Source organism: Schistocerca nitens, chromosome 5 (genome assembly GCF_023898315.1).
Source record: "Schistocerca nitens isolate TAMUIC-IGC-003100 chromosome 5, iqSchNite1.1, whole genome shotgun sequence".
NCBI lineage: Eukaryota > Metazoa > Arthropoda > Insecta > Orthoptera > Acrididae > Schistocerca > Schistocerca nitens.
This window is the reverse complement of record NC_064618.1, coordinates 557,677,916-557,699,984: the sequence shown is the minus strand read 5'-3', so window position 1 is coordinate 557,699,984 and position 22,069 is coordinate 557,677,916. Positions and strand designations below refer to the sequence as shown.

Genomic DNA, 22,069 nt, shown 5'->3' with positions numbered 1-22,069 from the left:
TCTGTCTCCCTTCAATGACTGTACTCCTACCACTTTAGTGCTGCCTGTGGCCCCTTTTCAGCTTTCAACTTAAGATCTTTTTCTTCAATCTTGTGGTTTCTTTGCAGTGATCACTACATGATGATGATTGTGACAGTGACCACTTTCTAGTGATCTTGTCACTTCCTTACTACCACCAGACAGACTACTTACCATACTACGATGAGTTCTTCAAAGAGCCAAGTAGCAGTTGTATTCCTCTGCTGTCACCTCCATCTCCTTTCTGTTGGATTACATTGCTGAGGTTGTGAGAGACATTTCCAATTCAATCACCCCTGCTACTGTAAATGCTATCTGCAGTTGTGTAGGATCATTTCACTGCCACAAGACACTGCAATAACTATGGGGATAGTTAAAGGGCTCCGCAACGTACTTCACTACCAGTCCGATAACTTTTAAGCAGTTCTCTGTTAAGGCTCACCATCTAATGAAAAACATTGAGGAATGCTGGGAGCTCTGTGTCTCCTTGGGAATGCATGCCTCTTCATGGTGTGGCCGAGCTCCATAAGCCTACAGGGTCTCCAAAGGTAAAAAACGGGCCTGGGTCTCCTTCTTAATGATGATATTTCTATCAGTGTGTTGGTTCATGCTGAACATTGTGTAAAACACCTTGCAACAGTGAAGACAACTCCCTATCCTTTACCCTCCCCTCCTGTGACTCTAATTGTATGATGAACTTTCCACTACTGGGAACACCTTTCAGACTCTTTACTTGTCAAATGATACAGCCCAAGGCTCTGATATGATTCATAATAAGATTATCTGAATGTTACTTAAAGATTCCACCCACTCAGGATGCTTAACCACATTTGGCTAGAAAGTATTTTCCCTTCACTGTGGTGAGAATATGATCACTCCAGTCTGTAAGCCAGCAAAAACCCAATGTCCGTTGACAACTATAAACCAGTTAGCCTCACCAATGTGCTCTGCAGACTTTGGTGGGCTAGTGCCCTCTGTTGAACTACTGGTCACCGTCATGCTGTAGGTTGACAACTTTTGCATATAGTATAGCTCCCAACCTATAGCCTCAACTGACCACCAACTCCAAGGCACATTGCAACAGACTTCCACTTGGACCCTTTCCATGGCTTCCAGTTCTCTCCCACAAAAATGTGAGTAATGCATTTTTCATTGAAACATGGCCCATTCTGTTCCAAAACTATACTCTGGTGTCCAGTGATTCGATGTTGTCGACGAGTTCGAATTTTTGGGTCTCATCTTTGATAAAAAGCTGATGTGGATGCCTCATATTCGTCATATAGAGTAGCTGGTATTACCAGTTGGAATGTGCCTTGAGACCCTCGGCCAGGACCTTAGCCTAACCTTCATAGAAATCACTCCCCGCAGTTTTTCTTACACACGTCTTTCCCTCAGTTAGTACCTGGCCCACAAATTAGGACTGACCTATCTCAAAGAACTTAAGTTGTCTCTCCCATGATCTTTTAAGTTTCTATTCTTCAGGAGTATTGTGGTGCTCCCATCATTTACACTGATTGTTCTGAAACCATAGATAGGATGGGAATGCTAAATTTCCCTCTGTTCAGGAACATCATTTGTTGCCAGGAACATGTAATGTGTGTGTACAGTGGAGCTGATAGCCGTTAACAGAGCCCTATGTTTTATTAAACAGACCTCATTTTAATTTTTAGTGTCTCTATGATGAGCGTTCAAGCTATTGATGGATGTTACTGTTATCACCCTCTCTGACCTTAGAGGTATTGTCTGCTCAGTTGTCTTTCTCTGGATCCCAAGTTATGTGGATATCCCCAGAAATGAAAAGGTGGACTGGCTAGATAGTGGTTATTTACTTTGACAGTCTCAAGTGCAGGTTTGTGGGTTCAAATAAGACCTCTTAACACTTGGAGATGTAACAACATTTGATGGGCTACTGCCCCCTTCTATTAAAACCTTGTACCATCAAGGAGACTACTACTTGATGGCACTCCTCTTCCCATTCCTCTGAGAAAGAATCCACTGTCCTATGTTGCCTCCACATTAGTCATACCAGATTAAATAGTCTCATTTTATGTAATGAGCCACTGCCAGTTTGTGGTTGTGGAACCTTACATGCTGGTGAAATGTCACTTACTCCTGCTTCTCCGCACTGAGCGTGACTTTCTGGATTCTTTGCCACTAATTTGCCAAATGACTTATTTTCTCCCTGAAAGTGGTTTTTGTTTGCAGATATAACATTAAAATAGTTTTGCAAAGGGGCAGGGGGTTGGGACTGCAGCCACATACTGGCCCTGGGGAACACTCTAGTCTTATCTACTTTGCCAGTTGCCATAGTCATCGCTCTTTTACTCTGTTTTAATTTCTTTTACACGTGATTAGCCCCCCTTTTTTTTCTCACACAGCATTTTCAGTTTTAGGGGTAACACTGATGAATAGTGAGTGCTCTTCCCCTTCCATAAGACTGACTCCAAAGTATCACAATTGGAACAACTGTGAGATGGGCAGCCCATCACCTGCAGAGCTGTGGGGAACACTTGTATAGGCACATCCATCTACTGATCTGATTGTTTCTGTCATCTTGGTCCTGCTGATGATATCAGCAGATATTTTTAATAATTAAGTTTTGAAAATGGTTGAGAAAATCAATGCAGTTAGTTCAGAAGAGAAAACAAAACAACACAGTGAAGAGGCAATACAGAGGACATTTAGTGAATTAATTAGTCTCTCATCTTCATATGAAATAAAGGAAGATCATTATGACTCTAAAAAGTAAAAGTTGATAAAGGGGTGGATAATATATCCCAGACGCTAAAAAGTTTGGCCCTATAATATAAAATGTTCTTGGGCACTTACATAATGCATCATTGGCTTGGGATGTTTTCCCAGAAAGATTGAAATAGACCATCATGAGTCCTCTCTATAATAACGGTGACTCCACAGATGTCAGTTACCCATTGTCTCTCCTCATTTTCTAAAATTTTTTGTGAAAGTAATCTACTTAAAGGTTGTCACCTACTTTTGTGGTAATGAGATATTTAGCCAGTCACAGTTCTTACTGTATTTCAAAAGGGCTATTGTACTTAATCAACTATGCCTACATTTACTAAGCACATAATAAAATCTTTGAATGAGAAAATATCACCAGTTGGTATCTTCTGCAACTTAATGAAGTCATTTGATTGTGTCGATCATAATATTATATTAGAGAAGTTAAGGTTATACGGAATAAGTAGCTCAGCAAATGCTTTACTTAGCCCTTATGTAAGAAACAGAATGCAGAAAGTATCGCGTGGGCTTTGAGTAATACCAAGGAGAAAGTGCAAGTGGAGAAATTACTATGGAAGCCCCACAGGTTTGCTCACTGGCCCACTACTGTCCTTAATTTAAGTTAATGGTTTGCCATTATTGATTTGGGGGAGAATTAACCCTGTTTGCAGATTATGTAAGCATTATTATTTGTGTGAAAGTTACTGAATGGCTGCGTGCAGGTGGGCTGCTGGCTATGAACTTTGAAAAACACAGTTCATTCAGTTTTTTACTGTCAAAAATATCCCACACTTGTTAATCTAGTATACCAACAAGAAAAAATAAACAGAGTAAAAAATTGTAATTTCTTAGATAATGAAAACTTAAATTGGAAAAACCATATGTTGGCCCTGCTAACACATTTAGGTCCAGCTACTTTTGCCATTGGATAGTTGTAACTTTGTTGATACAGATGTCAATTAACATATTTTCATTAATTGATGTCTAATAGGTAATATTCTTGGGTAACCCCTTGCTAAGGCAAAACGTATTAATTGCACAGAAGGAAGTAAGTAGGATTGTGTGTGGAGTTTATTCATCTTTGGAAATTTATCAGCAATCTAAGTTTGAGAGTAACAGATATTCACATCTACAACACTAGAAGCGGAAATGATCTACATTAGCCTTTAATGAATCTAACATTGGCACATAAAGGGGTGGACTTTGCAGCTGCTAATCTCTTAAACAATATACCTGTGGAAATAAATAAATGTCTGAAAGATGGTAGAAGTAATTGCAAATGTAGATTAAAGATGTTTCTCCTTGGCATCTCCGTCTATATCATAGAGGAATTCTTGAGTAGAGGTAATTAGTCACTAAAAAACTGCAAATAGCCAGCATGTAACCATTAAATATTATTTTTTATACATATTTTTAAGTGGTATATGAGAGTTCTTTGTTTGTTCTGTTGCAGTTTCACATCATAATGTTTGTGATGAATTTAATCTGTGGACTAATGAACTAACTAAAAGAATTTCATATATTGTGTTTACTTGCATTTATCAAATTGGAGAGTATATTGCATTTCAGGAACATGCCGTTTTGTTTTGAATTTGAATTTTAACATTAACTTCCAGACTTTTCTTCTGAATACATTTATTGAAATTAATTTTTATTTTCAGAGCCAATCATATGAAGATGTTCGTTGCAAGTGTGTATGCCCAAATCCTTCAGTTGTTAATGTGACACAGTCGAATCGAAAGCTGTACATTCGCAATGTACCTCCTAACCAATGGTGAGTACGGAGTTAAGTGGTAGCAGATAAAGTGATGATGCTGAGAGGCATAGTGACATATTGAGACCATAATCTTTTGCTGTATTATGAAGCTGTATTGCCCAGAAGAGGTTGCCTTTGTAATTGATAGTGTTTGAATTTGTTGATGCTTGTAAGAAAATTTTCGTACATTAGGTGACTTTTTGTCTGGCCCTAATGAAAGCACCAGCAAAATGATTCCAAAATATTTCAAACGAGAAAACTTCAAGAGTATTTATTGTTGAAGAAACTGCACAAAATCAGTAACTTCCGCTACACTCCGGAAAATGACCTTGCCTGTAAATATTCACTACCGACTTATTGAAACAAAAATATCACCATGTTAAGACTTAACCACCATTTTCTACTTGTGAGGTTACCATATGGTACTTCAAACCACCATCAGGCTACACTGATTTGGGTTTACGGTGACCACCTGAAATCTATTATAGCAAATGCCCAAATCAATCCTTTGAAAGGGCTCAGATGACTTCTTTCCCCCTCCCATTCCAGTGTACAATTCTGCTTTGTGTCTAATCTTGTTTTTGACAATACGTTGTACTATAACCTTCCTTCCTTCCTTCAATTAGCAGATAGTGTCATTGACCGTAGTAGTAAATCGCAGAAATGTCTTTCATTAATGCCTGTTTGTCTTCCTGAATATGGTGATTAATTTATCCCAAAATGAACTTACTTGAAATGATAAAACTTGTCTTCCTTGATAGCACTCACTCCATAAAGGGCACAGGTGCTTTGAATTGCCTCCACTGCTTTCCCCTTTTATTAAACACAAACTAAACACAATGTCACAAATGTTAGACCTCATTTGGTTTTAGACTCAGTTTTCTTGTGCATAAATGATACTCCTCAGAAGATAAAAAATGAGAAGCTATACTATTAACTTGAATAAAGTAACACCATAGTAAAATATGATTATTGCAATGTGCTATACTAAATTGCCACAGGGCATGTTGAAACATATTATATGATACACAACATTCCATAATGTTATACTTGATAATTTGAGCACATAAAAGCCTACTGGAAATCATAGGCTCCATGCCCATTGTGTTGCAATCACTTGGGTTGATGCCAGTCTGTATCAAGTGGCTGCTGGCTGACGGCACTGAAATTGGTGTTACCGTTACAGACACCCATGAGCCCTTTCACAGACATGTTTCTGCAAGATTTTTCTATTACTGGATGGTTGGAAAATGAACGAAAATGTCTCTGACCTTCTGTCAGATTGATGCTCTTAGCAGATAGATGTAATACAGCTTAAAAAAGAAAGGAAAAAGGTGGGTTTGATATCACAGCTTTGCATTCACACTGCATGATGTTGACTGCTAGACCAAGAATAGGTTATTCACAAGAGTAGAAGTGAGTCAACACTTCTTGCACCATGTGCTGCATACACTATTATGATAAAAACGTGATAACGCATGTGAAATTTGGTGGTTGGTTGGACTGAGGTTAGTGTGTAATGGCGAAGGTGGGAGATTGATTCTCACTGGGGGTACCAGTTTTAACACACTCTTCACTTCCAGTAATGCCAAGTAAATAAATGTAGGACTGTTCCATGGTCAACATTAAACATGTCCAGTCACTACTGACTGGAACAGGGTTGCATTAGTTTCGGCAGAAATTGCTGCTTGCAGAAACTCTCTAGTAAGCTTTCTTACATTAGTAATGTTGTTTTAGTTCACGAACCAGTCATGAAATAAGGTCATAGGACCTTTCTTTCTTATTGTAAGTGACCTTGAGATTTCGAAAATATTGGCATTGGACTGGGATTAGAGATCAGATTCCAATTCTTCTGTGGATATGAACCCTCATCATTTTGTTGTTCTCTCTCAATGCCAAACTACTCCCTATGAATAGTGCACGCCCGGGTTCGATTCCCGGTGGGGTCAGGGATTTTCTCTGCCTCGTGATGACTGGGTGTTGTGTGATGTCCTTAGGTTAGTTAGGTTTAAGTAGTTCTAAGTTCTAGGGGACTTACGACCATAGATGTTAAGTCTCATAGTGCTCAGAGCCAGTTTTTGAATAGTGCACTCCTAACAGCTGGTGAAAGGCGAAAATATGTGTGGGGTTGGAGTCCCAGATAGCACAGAACTATTCGTTGCGTTACCTCTAGCCAAATGTGTGCAAATCTAACTACTGGTGAAAAAACAATAAATATTTCATGTCTGTTGCTATTAGATCTAGCTAAAGGTGCCAGGTTCAAATCCCTGCCTGACAAAAACCATTTGCATAGTCATTTCAGATTCCAGTATCACGCTATAGTTGAACATATTTAATAGCTGACATCTAATTGTGCTTAATTAACAATTTGTATAGGTACTTGGTTCTGCGCCCCTCCATTACCACAACTTTACTTCATGCTGTTTCACACTCGGGTATTGGACTTTATTACATACTTCGGCTTCATGTGGTTCCCAGTGCAGTGCTAAATGTATCGTCACTTATTTCCAGGTTTGGACATTCGTCCTTGTAAACTGGTTGTGAAAACTTCAATATGATTGTGGACAAAAACTGGTCATGTCATTTGAGTGTGATAGTGACTTCTGAAGTGTCACTTATTGTAATGAGTTTTAATTTACAAGTGTTAGGGACTGCCTCATCCCCAATAATGTGTTTCCTAATATTTATTGTATCGCGATATTAGTTTAAATCAGGGCTGATTGCTATAATGGTCAGTGTACTGTAGTGGTCTCTTGTATAGTCAAACAACTGTACTGTAGAGGGTTTAAAGGACCTGTGACACAGCTATGCCGTGTTGGTTGTATGCAGTCAGGCGCTGCCTACACATTGGAATTCAGGGGTGGCCTGCTTTTTGTGTGGTCAAGTGTATACAACTAAAATATCAAAAAGAAGAAATGACATTCATTTCACCTCATAAAGTTTGTCTTTAGCACAAAAAGGGGAGCACAGTGCTACAAACAAAATTTTTGATCCTTGCCCAGCGAGAGACAGCAAAGTAAAACTGGAAAATGAACTGAAAAAGCTTCTTCTTGATAACTTCTTCTATTCCATAGAACAATTTCTGTTATTGTAATATGTAAGAGAGTGTGTAGGAATTATTGACATGTGCATGGTTTCTTTTTTACATACAAAAATCTGTTGTTAATGCTCAGTGTGTAGATGTAATTATAAAATAATTTATCACGCAAAACTAAAATGGCCCATTCCACATGATCATGATGATCTCTGGAATGTGAAACTGAGAATCAGCTGAAATGAGGAGTTAATTTAGTAACATATTTGGGCACTATTTACAAAAAAAATTAATCACATTGGAAATGAAAATGACACGTCTATTACATTAGATAAGCACTTCTGTCGTCTTGGACTCATTAAATGTTAATCACCAGTGATGTTAATACAAAGGGACACTAATGTAAGTACAGCATTTTTACTATAACTTGTGCTGTAGTTGGAAATATTGAAACTTCCTGGCAGATTAAAACTGCCCCTCAGGGGGCTCAGCATTTAGTTGCTGGGTACGGGCTTGGTGACCCGGGGGTCCCTGAGCTGGGGACTGGGAAGCGCCACTAGTCCTCAATACCGTAAGCTCTGAGCGTGCTTCAATGACCACCGTAAGGCGTGACAGTGGAACGTTGTACGGTACAGAGCCCGAGGATCTTGGCTTAACTGCCTGGGTCGCGAGGATGGTATAAACCTCTATAAAAAAAACCTCAGTCTCAAGGTGTGCTGTGCACCGAGGAGACGCATGGCTGTTGAGGTAGAACAGTTGCTAGCGGGCGACCTCTGGGGAACCTGCCGCCCTCACAGTTGTATTAGGCTTACCCAGGCAAGTGGGACTCTGTCTGGGTGGACATTCCTTCTCCTAGCTGCTCGTGGGACCACCATGAAACGAAATAGAATAGTGCGCAAGCACGAGTCTCTAAGAAAGGAAACTTCAATGCTTTACAGTATGACCCCCAGTTGTTCCCTTCCCTGTCCCTACCAGGGGAGCAACGGTGGTCTAAATTACATGGTGAGACGTATTCTCCTCGATTTCTGGTTTGCAGCCGAACAGATGGAGACTCATTTCTGACCACAAAGCCTCAGTTTTTTGTGGAAAATTTAGAGGACAAGTTTGGAGAAGTTGAGGGCATGTCTAAAATGAGGTCTGGAGCAGTCTCCTCATACAGACAGCATCCCCAGCAGTCACGGGCATTGCTTGCTTGTGAAAAGCTCGGTGATGTTGCAGTCTCCATTATGCCTAATAAGAGCCTCGATATGGTTCAGGGACTTATTTTTCATCGTGACCTGTTGTTGCAGTCTGAAGACGAGCTCTGTGCAAATCTGGAACGCCGCGGTGTCCACTTTGTACGATGTGTCTTCAGGGGACCTAAAGATAGTAGGGTCGCCACCGGCGCCTTCATCATGGCTTTCGATGGATGATATACCAATGTGATGTTAAGCCGTATGTCCCTCCTCCCATGCGCTGCTTTAAGTGCTGGAGGTTTGGGCATATGTCATAGAGATGTGACGCCAGCCCTACCTGCCGGGATTGTGGACGTGCCTCCCACCCCAACGTCCCGTGTTCGCTGCCCCCGTTTGTGTCAACTGCGGACAGAAACATTCACCTTGCTCGTCAGATTGCGCCGTTTATCAAAAAGAACGGAAGATTATGGAATATAAGACCTTGGACAGGCTCACTTACACCGAGGCTAAACGCAAGTACGACCGACTTCACCCTGTGCGCATTTCATCGACATTTGCTGCAGCAGCTTCGATGTCGCCATCCCTGGTGACGAGCCTCCAATCTCAGCCGCTTTTTGTGGGCCCTCCAGCCTGGCCACCTATCCCTGCCCCCCAGGTAGTTGGGGAACACCCTCTTCCATTGCTCCCCTGTTATCAAGATCAGGAGTAACAACCCCTCCTCCTTTGGAGACTTCAGTCCCAACCTCTGAGCCGGAGAAGAGCCTGCATCCTCTGGCTCCCACGCTTCTAAGGCGTGACCTATCCCCCCAGGTTCTTCCATGTCTTCACAGTTGGATACCATTATCCTTCAATGGAATTGCTGTGGTTTCTTCCACCACCTTGCTACAGCACCTTGAAACAGCTTTTGTGCCGCTTCCCTGCCACTTGTCTGGCCCTACAGGAAACCTGGTTTCCTGTTCAGCGGACCCCTTCCCTCTGTGGCTACCGGGGTTACTATAAGAACGGCGTAGAATACGACAGGGTGTCTGGCAGTGTCTGTGTTTATGTTCTTGCCAGTGTTCCTAGTGCCCCAGGGCCACTTCACACGGCTCTCGAGACTGTGGCTGTTAGTCCGGGCAGGAATAGAGCTTACCATCTGTTCCCTCTACCTTCCCCCAGATAAGGTTGTCCCTCTTGCCGACTTAGCTGCCTTGTTCGCCCAGCTCCCCCCGCCATTCCTCCTTTTGGGGGACTTAAATGGCCACCACCCTTTATGGGGTGGGGCCCAGAACTCTGGCCCTGGTTGGAACGTTGAGGCTCTCTTGGCTCAGCAGGACATTTGCTTCCTTAACACTGGTGCTCCCACATATTTTAGCTTGACTCATGGCACATCTTCGGCCATTGACCTCTCTCTTAGTAGCCCAGGTCTTCTTCCATACGTCAGTTGGAAGGTCCACGACGACCTCTGTGGTAGCGACCACTTTCCTATCCTGATTTCTCTCCTTCAATCCCAACCCCCTGACCAGCTGCCACGATGGTCTCTTCGTGGAGCTGATTGGGCAGCCTACACCTCAGCTACTATGGCCATTGCTCCGCTTCCTGGTGACATCGATTTGGCGGTGGACGAGGTCACTATGGCCATTGTTTCTGCTGCCAAGGCAACTGTCCCCTGCTCTTCCAGTACCCTGAGGCATAAGTCAGTCCCTTGGCAGACACCAGAGATTGCAGAAGCTATCCGCGACTGCCGGCGAGCCCTGCGACAACACTAGCGTCATCCTTCCCTAGAGAATCTGGTTGCCTATAAACGGCCGCGGTTAATCCAGGGGAGCAAACAGGACTGCTGGGAATGATATGTTGTCACCATAGGTTCTCGCACCTCCGCATCTCAGGTGTGGTAGCGGGTTCGTCGCATTTTTGGCTTTTGCCCTCATGTGTCTGTCCCTTGCCTTTCTCTTCGGGGTACACTTTGTATTGACCCAATTGCCATCGCCGAACATCTGGCAGAGTACTTTACTCGTATCTCCGCGACAGCAGGCTACAGCGCAGAATTCCGTGCCATTAAAGAGCAGGCTGAGCATACACAGTTGTCATTTCGCACGCACCATTGGGAACGATAGTGAATGGGAGTTCCAAAGTGCCCTTACAGCTTGCCCTGATACATCTCCAGGTCCAAACCGAATTCACAACCAGTTTCTTCGCCATCTTTTGGCGCACTGTCAGGGTGAATTACTCGCCCTGTTTAACCGCATCTGGACGGAGGGATATTTTTCCAACTCTTTGGCAGGATAGCATTACCATCCCAGTGCTGAAACCTGGTGCAGGTCTGCTGGTGGTTGATAGCTATCGCCCTATCAGCCTTACCAACATTATGTGCAAACTCCTGGAACGGAGTCAATGTCGCTGAACGGCAGCTGCAGGGAGCTATCTGTAAGGCACATTTTTGGGCATCCAACCATGGTTTTCAGTTCTCAGCCTCTAAGACCTGAGTGATGCATTTCTGTTGTTGTCGAATGGTCCACTTCCGTCCAGAGCTTTACCTTGCCAGTGAACTCCTTTGTATTGAGGAGACGCATCACTTCCTTGGCATGCTGTTTGATGCCCAGCTCAATTGGACACCTCATCTTTGCGAGCTTAAACAATGGTGCTGGCGGCACCTCAACATCCTTCACTGCCTCAGCCACATTGTTTGGGGGGCTGCACGAACAACCCTCCTACAGCTCTATAAGGCCTTAGTCCAGTCCTGTCTCGACTATAGGAGCGTGGTGTATGACTCAGCAGCACCTTCAACGTTGCAGATCCTAGACTCGATTCTCTATTGTGGTGTCAGACTGGCGACAGGTGCCTTCCGCACTAGTCCGGTGACTAGCCTTCTTGTAGAAGCTGGAATCCCTCCCCTAAGATTCCGCCAACAGGTGCTTGCGTTGTACATCGCCCACGTCCATGCCTCACCCGATCGCGGTCTGCGTTCGTTCCCTTCTCTCGTCACTAGAGTCCTTTCCCCTTCCTCCATCCTGCAGCCCTCTTCTTCTACCCCTGCTTGGTCCCTCCCTTGCTTGGATTTGTCCTAAGACTCCCAAGTCCTCCGTTCCACCTGCCAGTTTTTGTCAACAATTCCTGGTTCTTCTTGCCTCGTTTCGCAATGCAGATGTAGTCTACACCGATGGAGACCTTTGCCTTTTGCGGGCAAGTGCTCTATCAACTTGCTTGCATAAGGTAAAGATCCCAAGTTCGAGTCTCGGTCCAGCACACAGTTTTAATCTGCCAGGAAGTTTCATATCAGCGTGCACACTGCCGCAGAGTGAAAATCTCAGTTGGAAATATTCTTTGGGAGGGGGGTTAGGAGCAAAACATGTGAAATTCAGGTAAGTGGTTGCACAGTGTCCATAATAATATACAAAATGTAGGTATTTCAGGATTGGTAAAGATCTGTTGTGGTTAAAACCTATTTTGAGAAACTTTAAAGGAAAAGTAAAGTGCATATCAAATTAAATATTGCTCTCCTAATTAAATCATATCGCTGCAGAGATAGACATAAGCTTTTGAAATCAGCTGTAAAGGGCCTTTTGAAATCAGCTGTAAAGGGCAGTAAGGATACAATGGGAGCAGAATTAAATAGCAACCCAATAGAGGACAAACTATATAGATGCTACTTTCATCAGCCCCACATCAGGCACCATTTATATAGTGACCTTCCTGTGCTATCATAAGTTTTTAGTGATTGTCATATTGCTCAAAATAAACAACCAATGATAATTGTTTTTGAGTTGGAAACAATTACCTGAAAGAAATGACTAATTGAGAACTGCATACATTAAAACAAATTTGTATCTTAATTTCAACAAAGCAATTGAATAATCGCCTTTAATTATTTCTTATGAGACACTGAATACAGATCAATGCATACTTTTCTGGCCCTTGTGAAGAGGGAGAAGGTAGATACTCTTCATTGGCTTGTAGCCTTTGGGACTGAAGCTGCAAATGGTGTCGATCGAGGGATGCTTGTCCCTCTGCATCAAGATGTCATGTTTGTTCACCAATCATGGTAGAAAGTCTGCTGGTGGTGATGTAATAAGACTTGGCATATGAGCAATGAGTGACATCAGATTGACTAATTGGCTGACATTTGGTGCATGCAGCCCTTCTTGTTAAGCCTCCTCCCTTATAAATCTTCTGAGATTACTGTTTTTGGGCTGTTGAGCAGAAATAGTGTGTGCCATTGATGATGGGAACTATTACTCGCTTCTAAAGTGTCTTACGTCTTCCCAATTTGTGGTTCTCTTCCAACCCACAGTTCGTTAGATTCCACCTGTGTGTGTAAACTACCCCAGACAGTTTACTTTGGTTACTGTCTACTTTAAATTTCCTTGCACAGGAAACATGAACTGAATTCAGCATTGTGCAAGGCAACACAATACACAAAGTGGGTGGGGGTGTTATAGCTAATGGAACAGAAGGCTTCACCCACAGCATCGGATGTCTTCATATCCGCCCACAGTAAAAGTAGCTGCAGGAAGTTGTGGGACTAGATAAGTAGGAAGGAATGTTATCAGATGACAGTTTTGCGACTGCCTTGCCTCGTTAGAGGGTTTATTGATGGAAATATTTATGATTGCCTTGCAGAGAGCAGCCATCACATGAATGGCACGAACTACAATCTGAAATGAGGTGAAATTGTTTATAAGTGATGCACAGAATGACCTATAGGAAGGAATATCTGCAGCATTATAGAACACTAGTGAGTGTGTTACAGAAATCCCAGGAAGCAAAATAATGACAGTGCAGCCTTTTAATTTACGTAATACAATTGCAGAGGGAAGTGAAAATTGTTATTTATTTGCAGTATGGCAAACTGTGATCCAAAAGTTCCAAATTACAAATAGAAAGAAAAAATTACAGATCATTAATTCTAGAAAGAAACAGTTCCAAATCACAAATTCTATGAAAAACAGATTTGACACAGCACTGCACGTTCATAGATCTACATCAGTATTTGATACCTAATTAAATTCTTCAATTAACAGCTTCCAGGACATTACTCCATTTCACAGAGTATCTTCTTTTGGAGCACTACTGGACAGCATGTCCTACGGTGGGCTCTGCTGCTCCACAGTCACATTCAGGGCTTCTGATGTCCCATCTGTGTGGTTAGTCCCAGTTCTGACATGGCCTGTTTGTATCTGCTTAGGTGACACCAGATCTTCCTTTGTAGTTTACACGGTGATGCTGATGTAAGACAGCCTTCATAGGCATTATGATGGGAAGTTTGTTAGACTTCCATCTCTTTCCATGCTTCCTCCAGGAGAAAGGGTTGCCACTGCAACAGGATATAATTTTACCATGAGGTGTCCCAGACAGGAGCATGGAACTTGGTCTATATGGGGTGGATTAGGAGTAATAATTGGAGTGTGGGAGTATTCACTGAGAGGGGTGAAATTATAAAAAGCATCGGGGACACACTAAGTAGATAATGTAGCCTGTACTGGATGTGTCATTGTGCACCTCACAAAGAGTCTGACTTCATTTATGTTTAAAGTATAATTATTAAAGCAAGAGTTCCTTCGTAAAAATATCTAATAAATGGAGACTTAAACATAATTTCACCAGTTAAATATTTTGTTTCATTCTTAGTTATTTTAATCATATTGTACAGTGTGGAATAAATTTGTTGGCATCCAAGATCAAAATAGATTATAAACAAAGTGTTACTGGTGTGTAGAAATCTGTGATTAGGAAAATATTATGCTTCAGAGTTTAGAAAGGATTACTTTCACACACTAAGCTATTTTAAAGCAGTGCAGACATTCCAGCCTCAGATACTAGGAAGTGTTGACCGGAGCACCCATGATTACCTTTTGCCTTACTGGTATTGCCCTTGTACCACTTGCCAATTTTTGAGCGAACAGGTGCAGGTGGTTGATGTTGCTGGATGTGCTGGTATTTCATGAAGTGATGCACATAAGTCTTTAAGGCTTGATGAAATAAGACTACGATGAAGGGATGTAATAAATTCCACATGTAGAAATTACAGTGAACATATGCCATTTACGTATGAAATAATGTTCCGGGTAAGATGAGCAGTTCTTCAATAGTATCATTGCCATTGATGAAATGTAACTCAAATATTCAGAAGCTTGGCTGAAATGGCAGTAAACATAGGTTCATTGTAAAACCTCCAAAACCCACATATCAATAATTTGGCACATTTGTAAACAGCATAGGCAATCTAATACCAACTCGTCATGTTTAATGTTAGATCTATGAAAGCTGAGTGTTGTGCATAGTACCAAGAAAATAACTTCCATGAGGCAGTTGGCAGGTTGCACGATATTGCAGTAATGGACTGTGTCCAAACATAATAATGCTATTTCTGTAATGGAGGTGTGTTCATTGTAAATCTACTTTGTTCAACTGCTTATAATGCAATAAACTGTAGAAGTGGTGAAGCTAAGCACTTAGTATGTGGCATAGGCATTGAACAGCAGCCCCCCACCCAAAACACGCACGCACGCGCGCTCACACACACACACACACACACACACACACACACACACACACACACACCTACCTTTCCATTACTGAATTAACGTGCATGAAATTCTGTAATCATAAGATTGAGATGATGTGATTACGTGCTTTGCTGCTAAGTTGTCTGCTTATATGAATCTGTTACAGCAATTGTGACAATGTGATCCTGCCCCAAGTAGGAGATGAGATTAAGGGCAAGGAGCAGGAATTTTGTCCCAGGTGTGAATGTAAATATGAAAGTCGAAATACATCAATAATTAAGGTATGAACTGGGTTTGTTAAGGTAGGTAGATTATAGATGAGGAGCAGCTGAATATACTAAAGTATCTGTTTGTTGCAGTATGTAGTCATAATAGTTATTTGGATAATTTCCCTCCTTGTCATCTACATGCTGTTTTTGATTTGCTTGGATCCACTCTTGAACAAACGTGTAAAAGGCAGCTATCAAGAACACAATAATGAAGAGGTACAGTATCATGAATTTATATACTGAAAGTTGCTTACCTTAAGAATACTACAGACTTGCATAAAAGACAGAAAAATGTAGCTGTGTTTGTGAATGTATTTTAAATCCTTTATATATTACGTGGTAGAATCTTTACAGTTCCCCAACAGTGTTTGTTTGTCTGAATGTACATGTTAATTCCTTTGTATAGGATGAGCCCAGCACTAGTGTTGATGGAACTACCTCACATGCTATGGGTGTAAGAGGAAATGTCCTGAATCGTGTTGGCCATCAGCAAGATAAGTGGAAAAGACAAGTTAGGGAACAGCGAAGGAACATATACGACAGACATACTATGCTTAATTAACAACCTTTCATGCAAAACATTTTTGTAACTATTTTATTCCCATGGTATTCTGTACATCCAAGTAAATGTAAATATGCTTAGATGTTCCTTTTTGTTTGTCACATTCTGTTGTAATGTGTCCTGTCTGTCCATGTTGTTTTTAATTCATTACATGTAAATACATCAGATCTTAATAACGAAGTGCACAACTGTTTTCTCAAATTTGTGAGGAAATAGACCTGTTACTTCTACTTTCTAAGAACAAATTATATAAAATGTGTTAATAAATTTTGGAAGATAAATAAAATGTTTGTAATTGTTACACATTATGTTGTCAAAAAAGTAAAGTGTTCCTCAAACTCGCATGAGCTCATCTTGCAACAACACACTTAATTTTCTGAAATAGATCACACCCTCATGTGAAGGTAAAAGATGCTAGTCACACAGCCTTCTAACGTTGAGGCATGACATGCAGTTCTCACTTATCAGGTTATATGTGAATATTAAAAGAAAGCACTCATCAGATAGCAGTGGCATTTAGTCACTGGAAGGCACACAAGAGCATGAAATATTTGGTAGCTCCTTGACTGTTTTGGCTGGGTGCACCCCCTCCCTCTCGATGGCTCAATGCCACTGCTGTTGAATGAGTGGTGTTCTTTACTCATAGATATTTGTGTTCCACCCAGTGATCTCTATACTAACTGGATGGCGAACTTCGGCTGTCACAGCGTGCCATCGTCTGTTAGTGCTGCCGTATTGCAGTTAGGCAAGAAACTGTATGCGATATTTCAGTTAGAAAGGCGGCACTCGTTTGAAAGTATCTACATTCTTGACGATAATAAAACTAACTAGTTTAACATTAAAGCAACGAACTACCAATTTTGTTTTATGCTCATGAACACTAAAGTCTCCTGTAATATTGTAAATATAAAGTACCTAAAAGCGAAACAATATTTTTCCCAGGCGTAACGAACAGTTTTATTCACATATGTAATGCACTTATCAGTGGTGACATCATCTTTGGCGTCGGCAAAAAAAGTAATGGGGTTTATTTAAATGTGAATTTGGATATCCACAACAATATGCTAATTATTGTTAGGCACCGTATGAAACAACCAAAATTACGTGTGACACTGACACGAAAATTGTTCTCTTCTTTTGCTGAACTAATTCACATATACCATTGTGGAAATTGCGATGAAATCAGTTAGTTTAAAGTGCATATTTAACTGAGAACTAACATATATAAACAGTTCAGTCAATCTGGGTAACTTTGCACCACTTTTTTCCGTGTTTTTGAAAGTACTGCACACACAATCTACATCACAACAGACACCAAAATTTCACCCGTATTGCTAAGGTGTGCTTGGCAATTAGGAAATATGTACTAGAGATGCTCTCTTGGAGTAAAATTTCAATTTTAATACTGGTACAAAATTAGTCATTCTGGATAACTTTAGTCTTAAAAATAGTATTATTACCATATCTAATGTTCAGAATAAATTTACATCCCAACAAAAGGAAATCAGGTGTTAATAAGAAGTAAAAACAATGTTGATTCAGTTTCCAGATTTACTTTGAAATATCAAGATATTTTATCAACCTGGCAGTGTTCAACTTAAATCACTGTCATAAGCTTACTTCAGTCAAAGCAATTCAAGAAAAATCACAAGTCTAAGAGCTTTTAAGGAAGTAGAAAGACATTTGAATGAATCAGAGGGGTAATAAAAACTTTACATTTGGTACAAAATAATACAAACAGGTGGAACACCAGCCATTTGAAACAAGAATAGCAATTGGTACAAAGATACCATGATTAGTTAAGTTACCCTGATTGTAATGTCCCAAGGAACACCTTCCTATGTCTATGTACTTTTTTATCATTTGTAAAATGATTAATACTGTAAACATTAAGCATGAGCACGGGTATTGAAATGAGAACACACATTGAAACACTAAATATGAAATTTATTTTTGTCATTTCCATACATTTTTAACCACTGCTGCAATGTTACAGGCACAACACTACACACATTACTGAATAAAATAATCTTACTGAGTTTCTTACACTAGTTGCATTCTGACCTATTTTCTCAACTGAAAACCTTTTCCCATATGTTTTCAGCCACACCTGAATGTACCTGGATGCAATCTTACGTACAAGCTGTCTCTCATGCAAATCTTAAATTCTGCATTCATTATGGAAGTCATGGTTAAGTTTAGGATATGAATAGTTCAAACACATGACAATCTTACTAATTAAGTGCTTTTGCCTCATGTCACCACACTTTTTCTGAGTGCTCCACCACAGAGTATACAGCATTATTTGTTTCGATGAGCTTGCCTCGGCTTACAAATTTTGTGAATGAGCTCTCTTCTGCAGTACTAAGAAGTGCATATGTTGCGTGGCCTAAGAATGTAGAGGCAGTCCTTACATGTAACTTGTTTTGAAATTGTGAGGGCAACATACCCTGCAATGTAGTACAAAATGTTCTGCTTGTATGCGGAAAACAGAGTACCTTCTTCAGTAAGTGAGCACCATTTTTCTACTTCATCTACAAGAGGACACTTTCGTGATCGGAAATCATACAGTCCTACAGGTACCATTGAACACATGTTAAAATTTGCACAGTTTCCCCCAACAATGCTAACATTAGTGCCTATAAGCAACTTGCGCATAGCACACTTCAACTGGTATGAATTTGGGTTGTTATTCCAACCCCCTCTAGAACTCACACATAAGAAGAGTTCAATATGATCGTGGGAAAACTTATATGTCAATAAATATTGCAGAGGAGAATTTCCCCTAGTCATTACTTCCAGTGCAATGGCTTTAATCGAATGCATGTTCAAAATTATGCCAAAGGCAAAAGTATTTCTTGGGTGCTGCACGAGAGAAACACCAGTTACTTTTAAACTTCTTGTATAAGATTCTGTCTGAAAAATATCAAGCCAATATGTCTGATTACTAAGTTTCAGGCTGGCTTTATATCCTGAAGCTAGATGATTGCTGGAGTTAGATATCAAAAATTCTGTCTATAAATCTTAAACTCCACTGTTGCCTCACTACCATGGACTCTGGGATTGCCAGCTCTTCTCAAATACACTGTCATTGCAAACATTTAATGTCTGTTTTGTACCTGTTTCCCTTGGATGACACACTATTATTCAACAAATTGCACACTAATTCCACCTGAGTCCCTGTTAGTTGATTCAAGAATTCATGCATCTTCTCTGTTAGATGACCCTTCTCTTTCAGAGCACTTACGATGTCTTTCATTGAATAGTTTTTCTTCTCTCTTCTCCTAATTTTTTCCTGCAGGCTCTTGATTTTTCCTTCCCAGTGCCTCCACATCATCTGGTAAAAAAACTGCATGTGTCAGTGGCCTTGTCAATCATTTCTATTTGTGTTTGAGATCCACATTCCTTAGATGTTTCACAACTCTGAGAAAACTGAAACAAGAATAGAATACAAGTAGTACAGGCATGAAACAGTTTGGCAAGTACTAATGAGAAAACATGTTTGAAAACAAAAACAATGTTTATGTGAAGTGACTAACCTGTTCAATATAATCACGAGTTTCTGCAGTCGGCTAGGCTGTTCAGTTGTTATACTAATCTGTCACCTTGGTTGCTTTTCCTTGGGCATTAAATGCGTCGGAAACGCAAACTGTGATGGCACTGCATCAGGCTTGAGATGCCTTCTTGAAATACCAGGCCTTACTAAATAATCTTCCAAGAAGTGATCTCCACACAAGAAAGTAGCCCTTGTAGGCGTGAAACCTTTGCGTTTAGTGCTAATGACCCACAGTCTCAGCAGATCGCCTTTTTGCAGAGGAAACCTGTCCAAAACAGAAGACACATTGTATCATGCAAGGCAACGACAAAGATATTTACAAGATTGTCATTTCTTGACATTCAATTATTACCTGTGGAAAGTTAAATTACTTTCCTTGTTCCACCGGTTCGTACAGCTGTATGCGGAGCACGAAATAACAATTTTACACTCACAACATACACTACGTTAACACCAAGACAAACTTTTTGCCTAACTAAAAGATGGCGGATGACATAAACACTCCTGAGATGGCGCGGATAAGCGCTATGGTCAAAGACAGAAGATGTACACCCAGTTAGTATGGAGATCACTGGTTCCACTGCAACTTTCCAAGTATTAATAAGAAAAATACATTGCGCATAATTGAGGCACTGAGAGCACAAGCGGACTAACCCCGGAGAAGTCAATATGGAGGAAACAGGTCTCATAATACGGGCCCACAAAATAATGTATGTTTGTGATACATTGCAGCCTTGTAACATGCATATGATGTAACTGTGGTTTTATTGAACAATATTTTGACATAGATAAATTACAAAAGTACTATATAGTAGAATATTAGCAGTTTTGTTGTGGCTTAGTCCATTTTCGCTCCAAGTAGTTGAACATTCTCAATGACAGGTCCGTTAGTACGCTGATGCATGTGACAATAGTATTCATTACTAGTATACATTGTACACATTACATGTAACATTTTACATTGGTTTCTGTAATGTTACACATTGTGTTACATTTCAAAATCATCCACAGGCAATGTTTCTACAGCATTTGATGACGTTTGTAAAGTTTTGTAGAAATCATGATGAAGTGGAGGTACATACGGAAGCAAACTTAGCAGATCCTTCTTTTTTGCCTCTGTAATTACATTTCCATTAGGATAAAGCAGTTCGAGATTGCTGATGCATGTGGATGTTCGTTTGGCCACATCAATTTCCTGAAATGGCTCTTGGTTTTGGTTCGAGTATTTATACAATATTTTGAATCTGTTGGTTGCTTCATACCGCAGCCACTGTATGTTCAACCATTGTACTTTACAATTGCCAGAAGACATGTTTCGATTCGTGATGTTTCTTTCGAGTTGTTTTGTTGAAAAGAAACATTCCGCATTCATATTAATTACCTTGAATGGATTCCTTTTTCTGGCACTCACTACCACATCATTCCAGTGTTTAGGACGGTAAATATTAGGAAAATACTTTTTTCGTTTCTGAACTAAGCCAAAATCCTGATCACAGGGCAGGTACGAGTGTCCGCTAACTAAAAATGTATGGTCTATTTCCTTCACAGAGAACTCTGAGCTGTTGACAATGTATTGGCACAGTACAGCAACCTTTATGTTTCTATTCTGGCCTCCGCACTGATCAGAGTACATAATTAGTTTTTCAGTCCTGACAAAATTGCGTATGAAGTACAGCAAACAAGAACCAATTTCCTGTGGCCCTCTCGACGCAATGGATTCATGCCACAGAAACATGTATACATCATCATTGTGCATATTGTGGATGCCAAAGCAATATGTCCACAACTGACGTTTGTAATAGCAAACTCCAGTTGAGATGATCGGTGTAGGCAAAGTTTTCATCAAATCAAATGTTATCACTGTAACGTTACCATCTGATTTGCTAAGCAATGTATCACTATGTAAACCTGCCCGTGCATACGCAGCTTTTTGCTGATGGAATTCACGTTCTGCAATTAACTCCGTCCTCTCCTTATCATTATCGGCAGCTGTTATTTTTACCTGCAAAGCATCACATGTTCAACAAGAGTCGGACACTGGTGGATGAAATGACAAATTGAAGTTTTCGTAAAAAATTTTGCGGAAAATAAAATGAGAAACGGGCATTTGCTCCTCTGCACAGTACAGTGAATACATGACTGATAAATTTAAATCTGGTCCTAAATACTTTCTACCGTTATTTTTATGATACGCATAATGGCTTTCATACGCCGGGAATTTTTCTATGAAACGTTTTACTACATCAACTTTGTGGCGAGGTGTTTTATTACCAGGTTCACCTTTACCTCTACCATCACGAGGAGGGGTGGCTTTTTCCCCTTTATTCTTGAGTACCCTATCGATTCTTCCAGCAGATACGGCTAAAGTATTGTGAAAGAATCTTTTGCACACCCTCGTTTCAGACCCATTTGAATTGAGCAAGTAATACAATCTCGTCTTCTCCCTACGTGAATGTTGCTGACCTACGTAAG

At 40.6% G+C, this 22,069-nt stretch overlaps 1 protein-coding gene across 1 annotated transcript in view; it reads left to right on the top strand.

The window, feature by feature from the left end:
* Positions 1 to 16,342, top strand: part of LOC126260113 (uncharacterized protein CG1161) — a 35,000-nt gene extending 18,658 nt beyond the window's left edge. Inside the window, exons 2-5 of the mRNA XM_049957348.1 lie at positions 4,422 to 4,534; positions 15,377 to 15,491; positions 15,570 to 15,695; positions 15,886 to 16,342. Of these exons, the coding sequence (XP_049813305.1) occupies positions 4,422 to 4,534; positions 15,377 to 15,491; positions 15,570 to 15,695; positions 15,886 to 16,041 (510 nt within the window). The 3' untranslated portion in view covers positions 16,042 to 16,342. The remainder of the gene's footprint in view (positions 1 to 4,421; positions 4,535 to 15,376; positions 15,492 to 15,569; positions 15,696 to 15,885) is intronic.
* Positions 16,343 to 22,069: the final 5,727 nt, after the last annotated feature.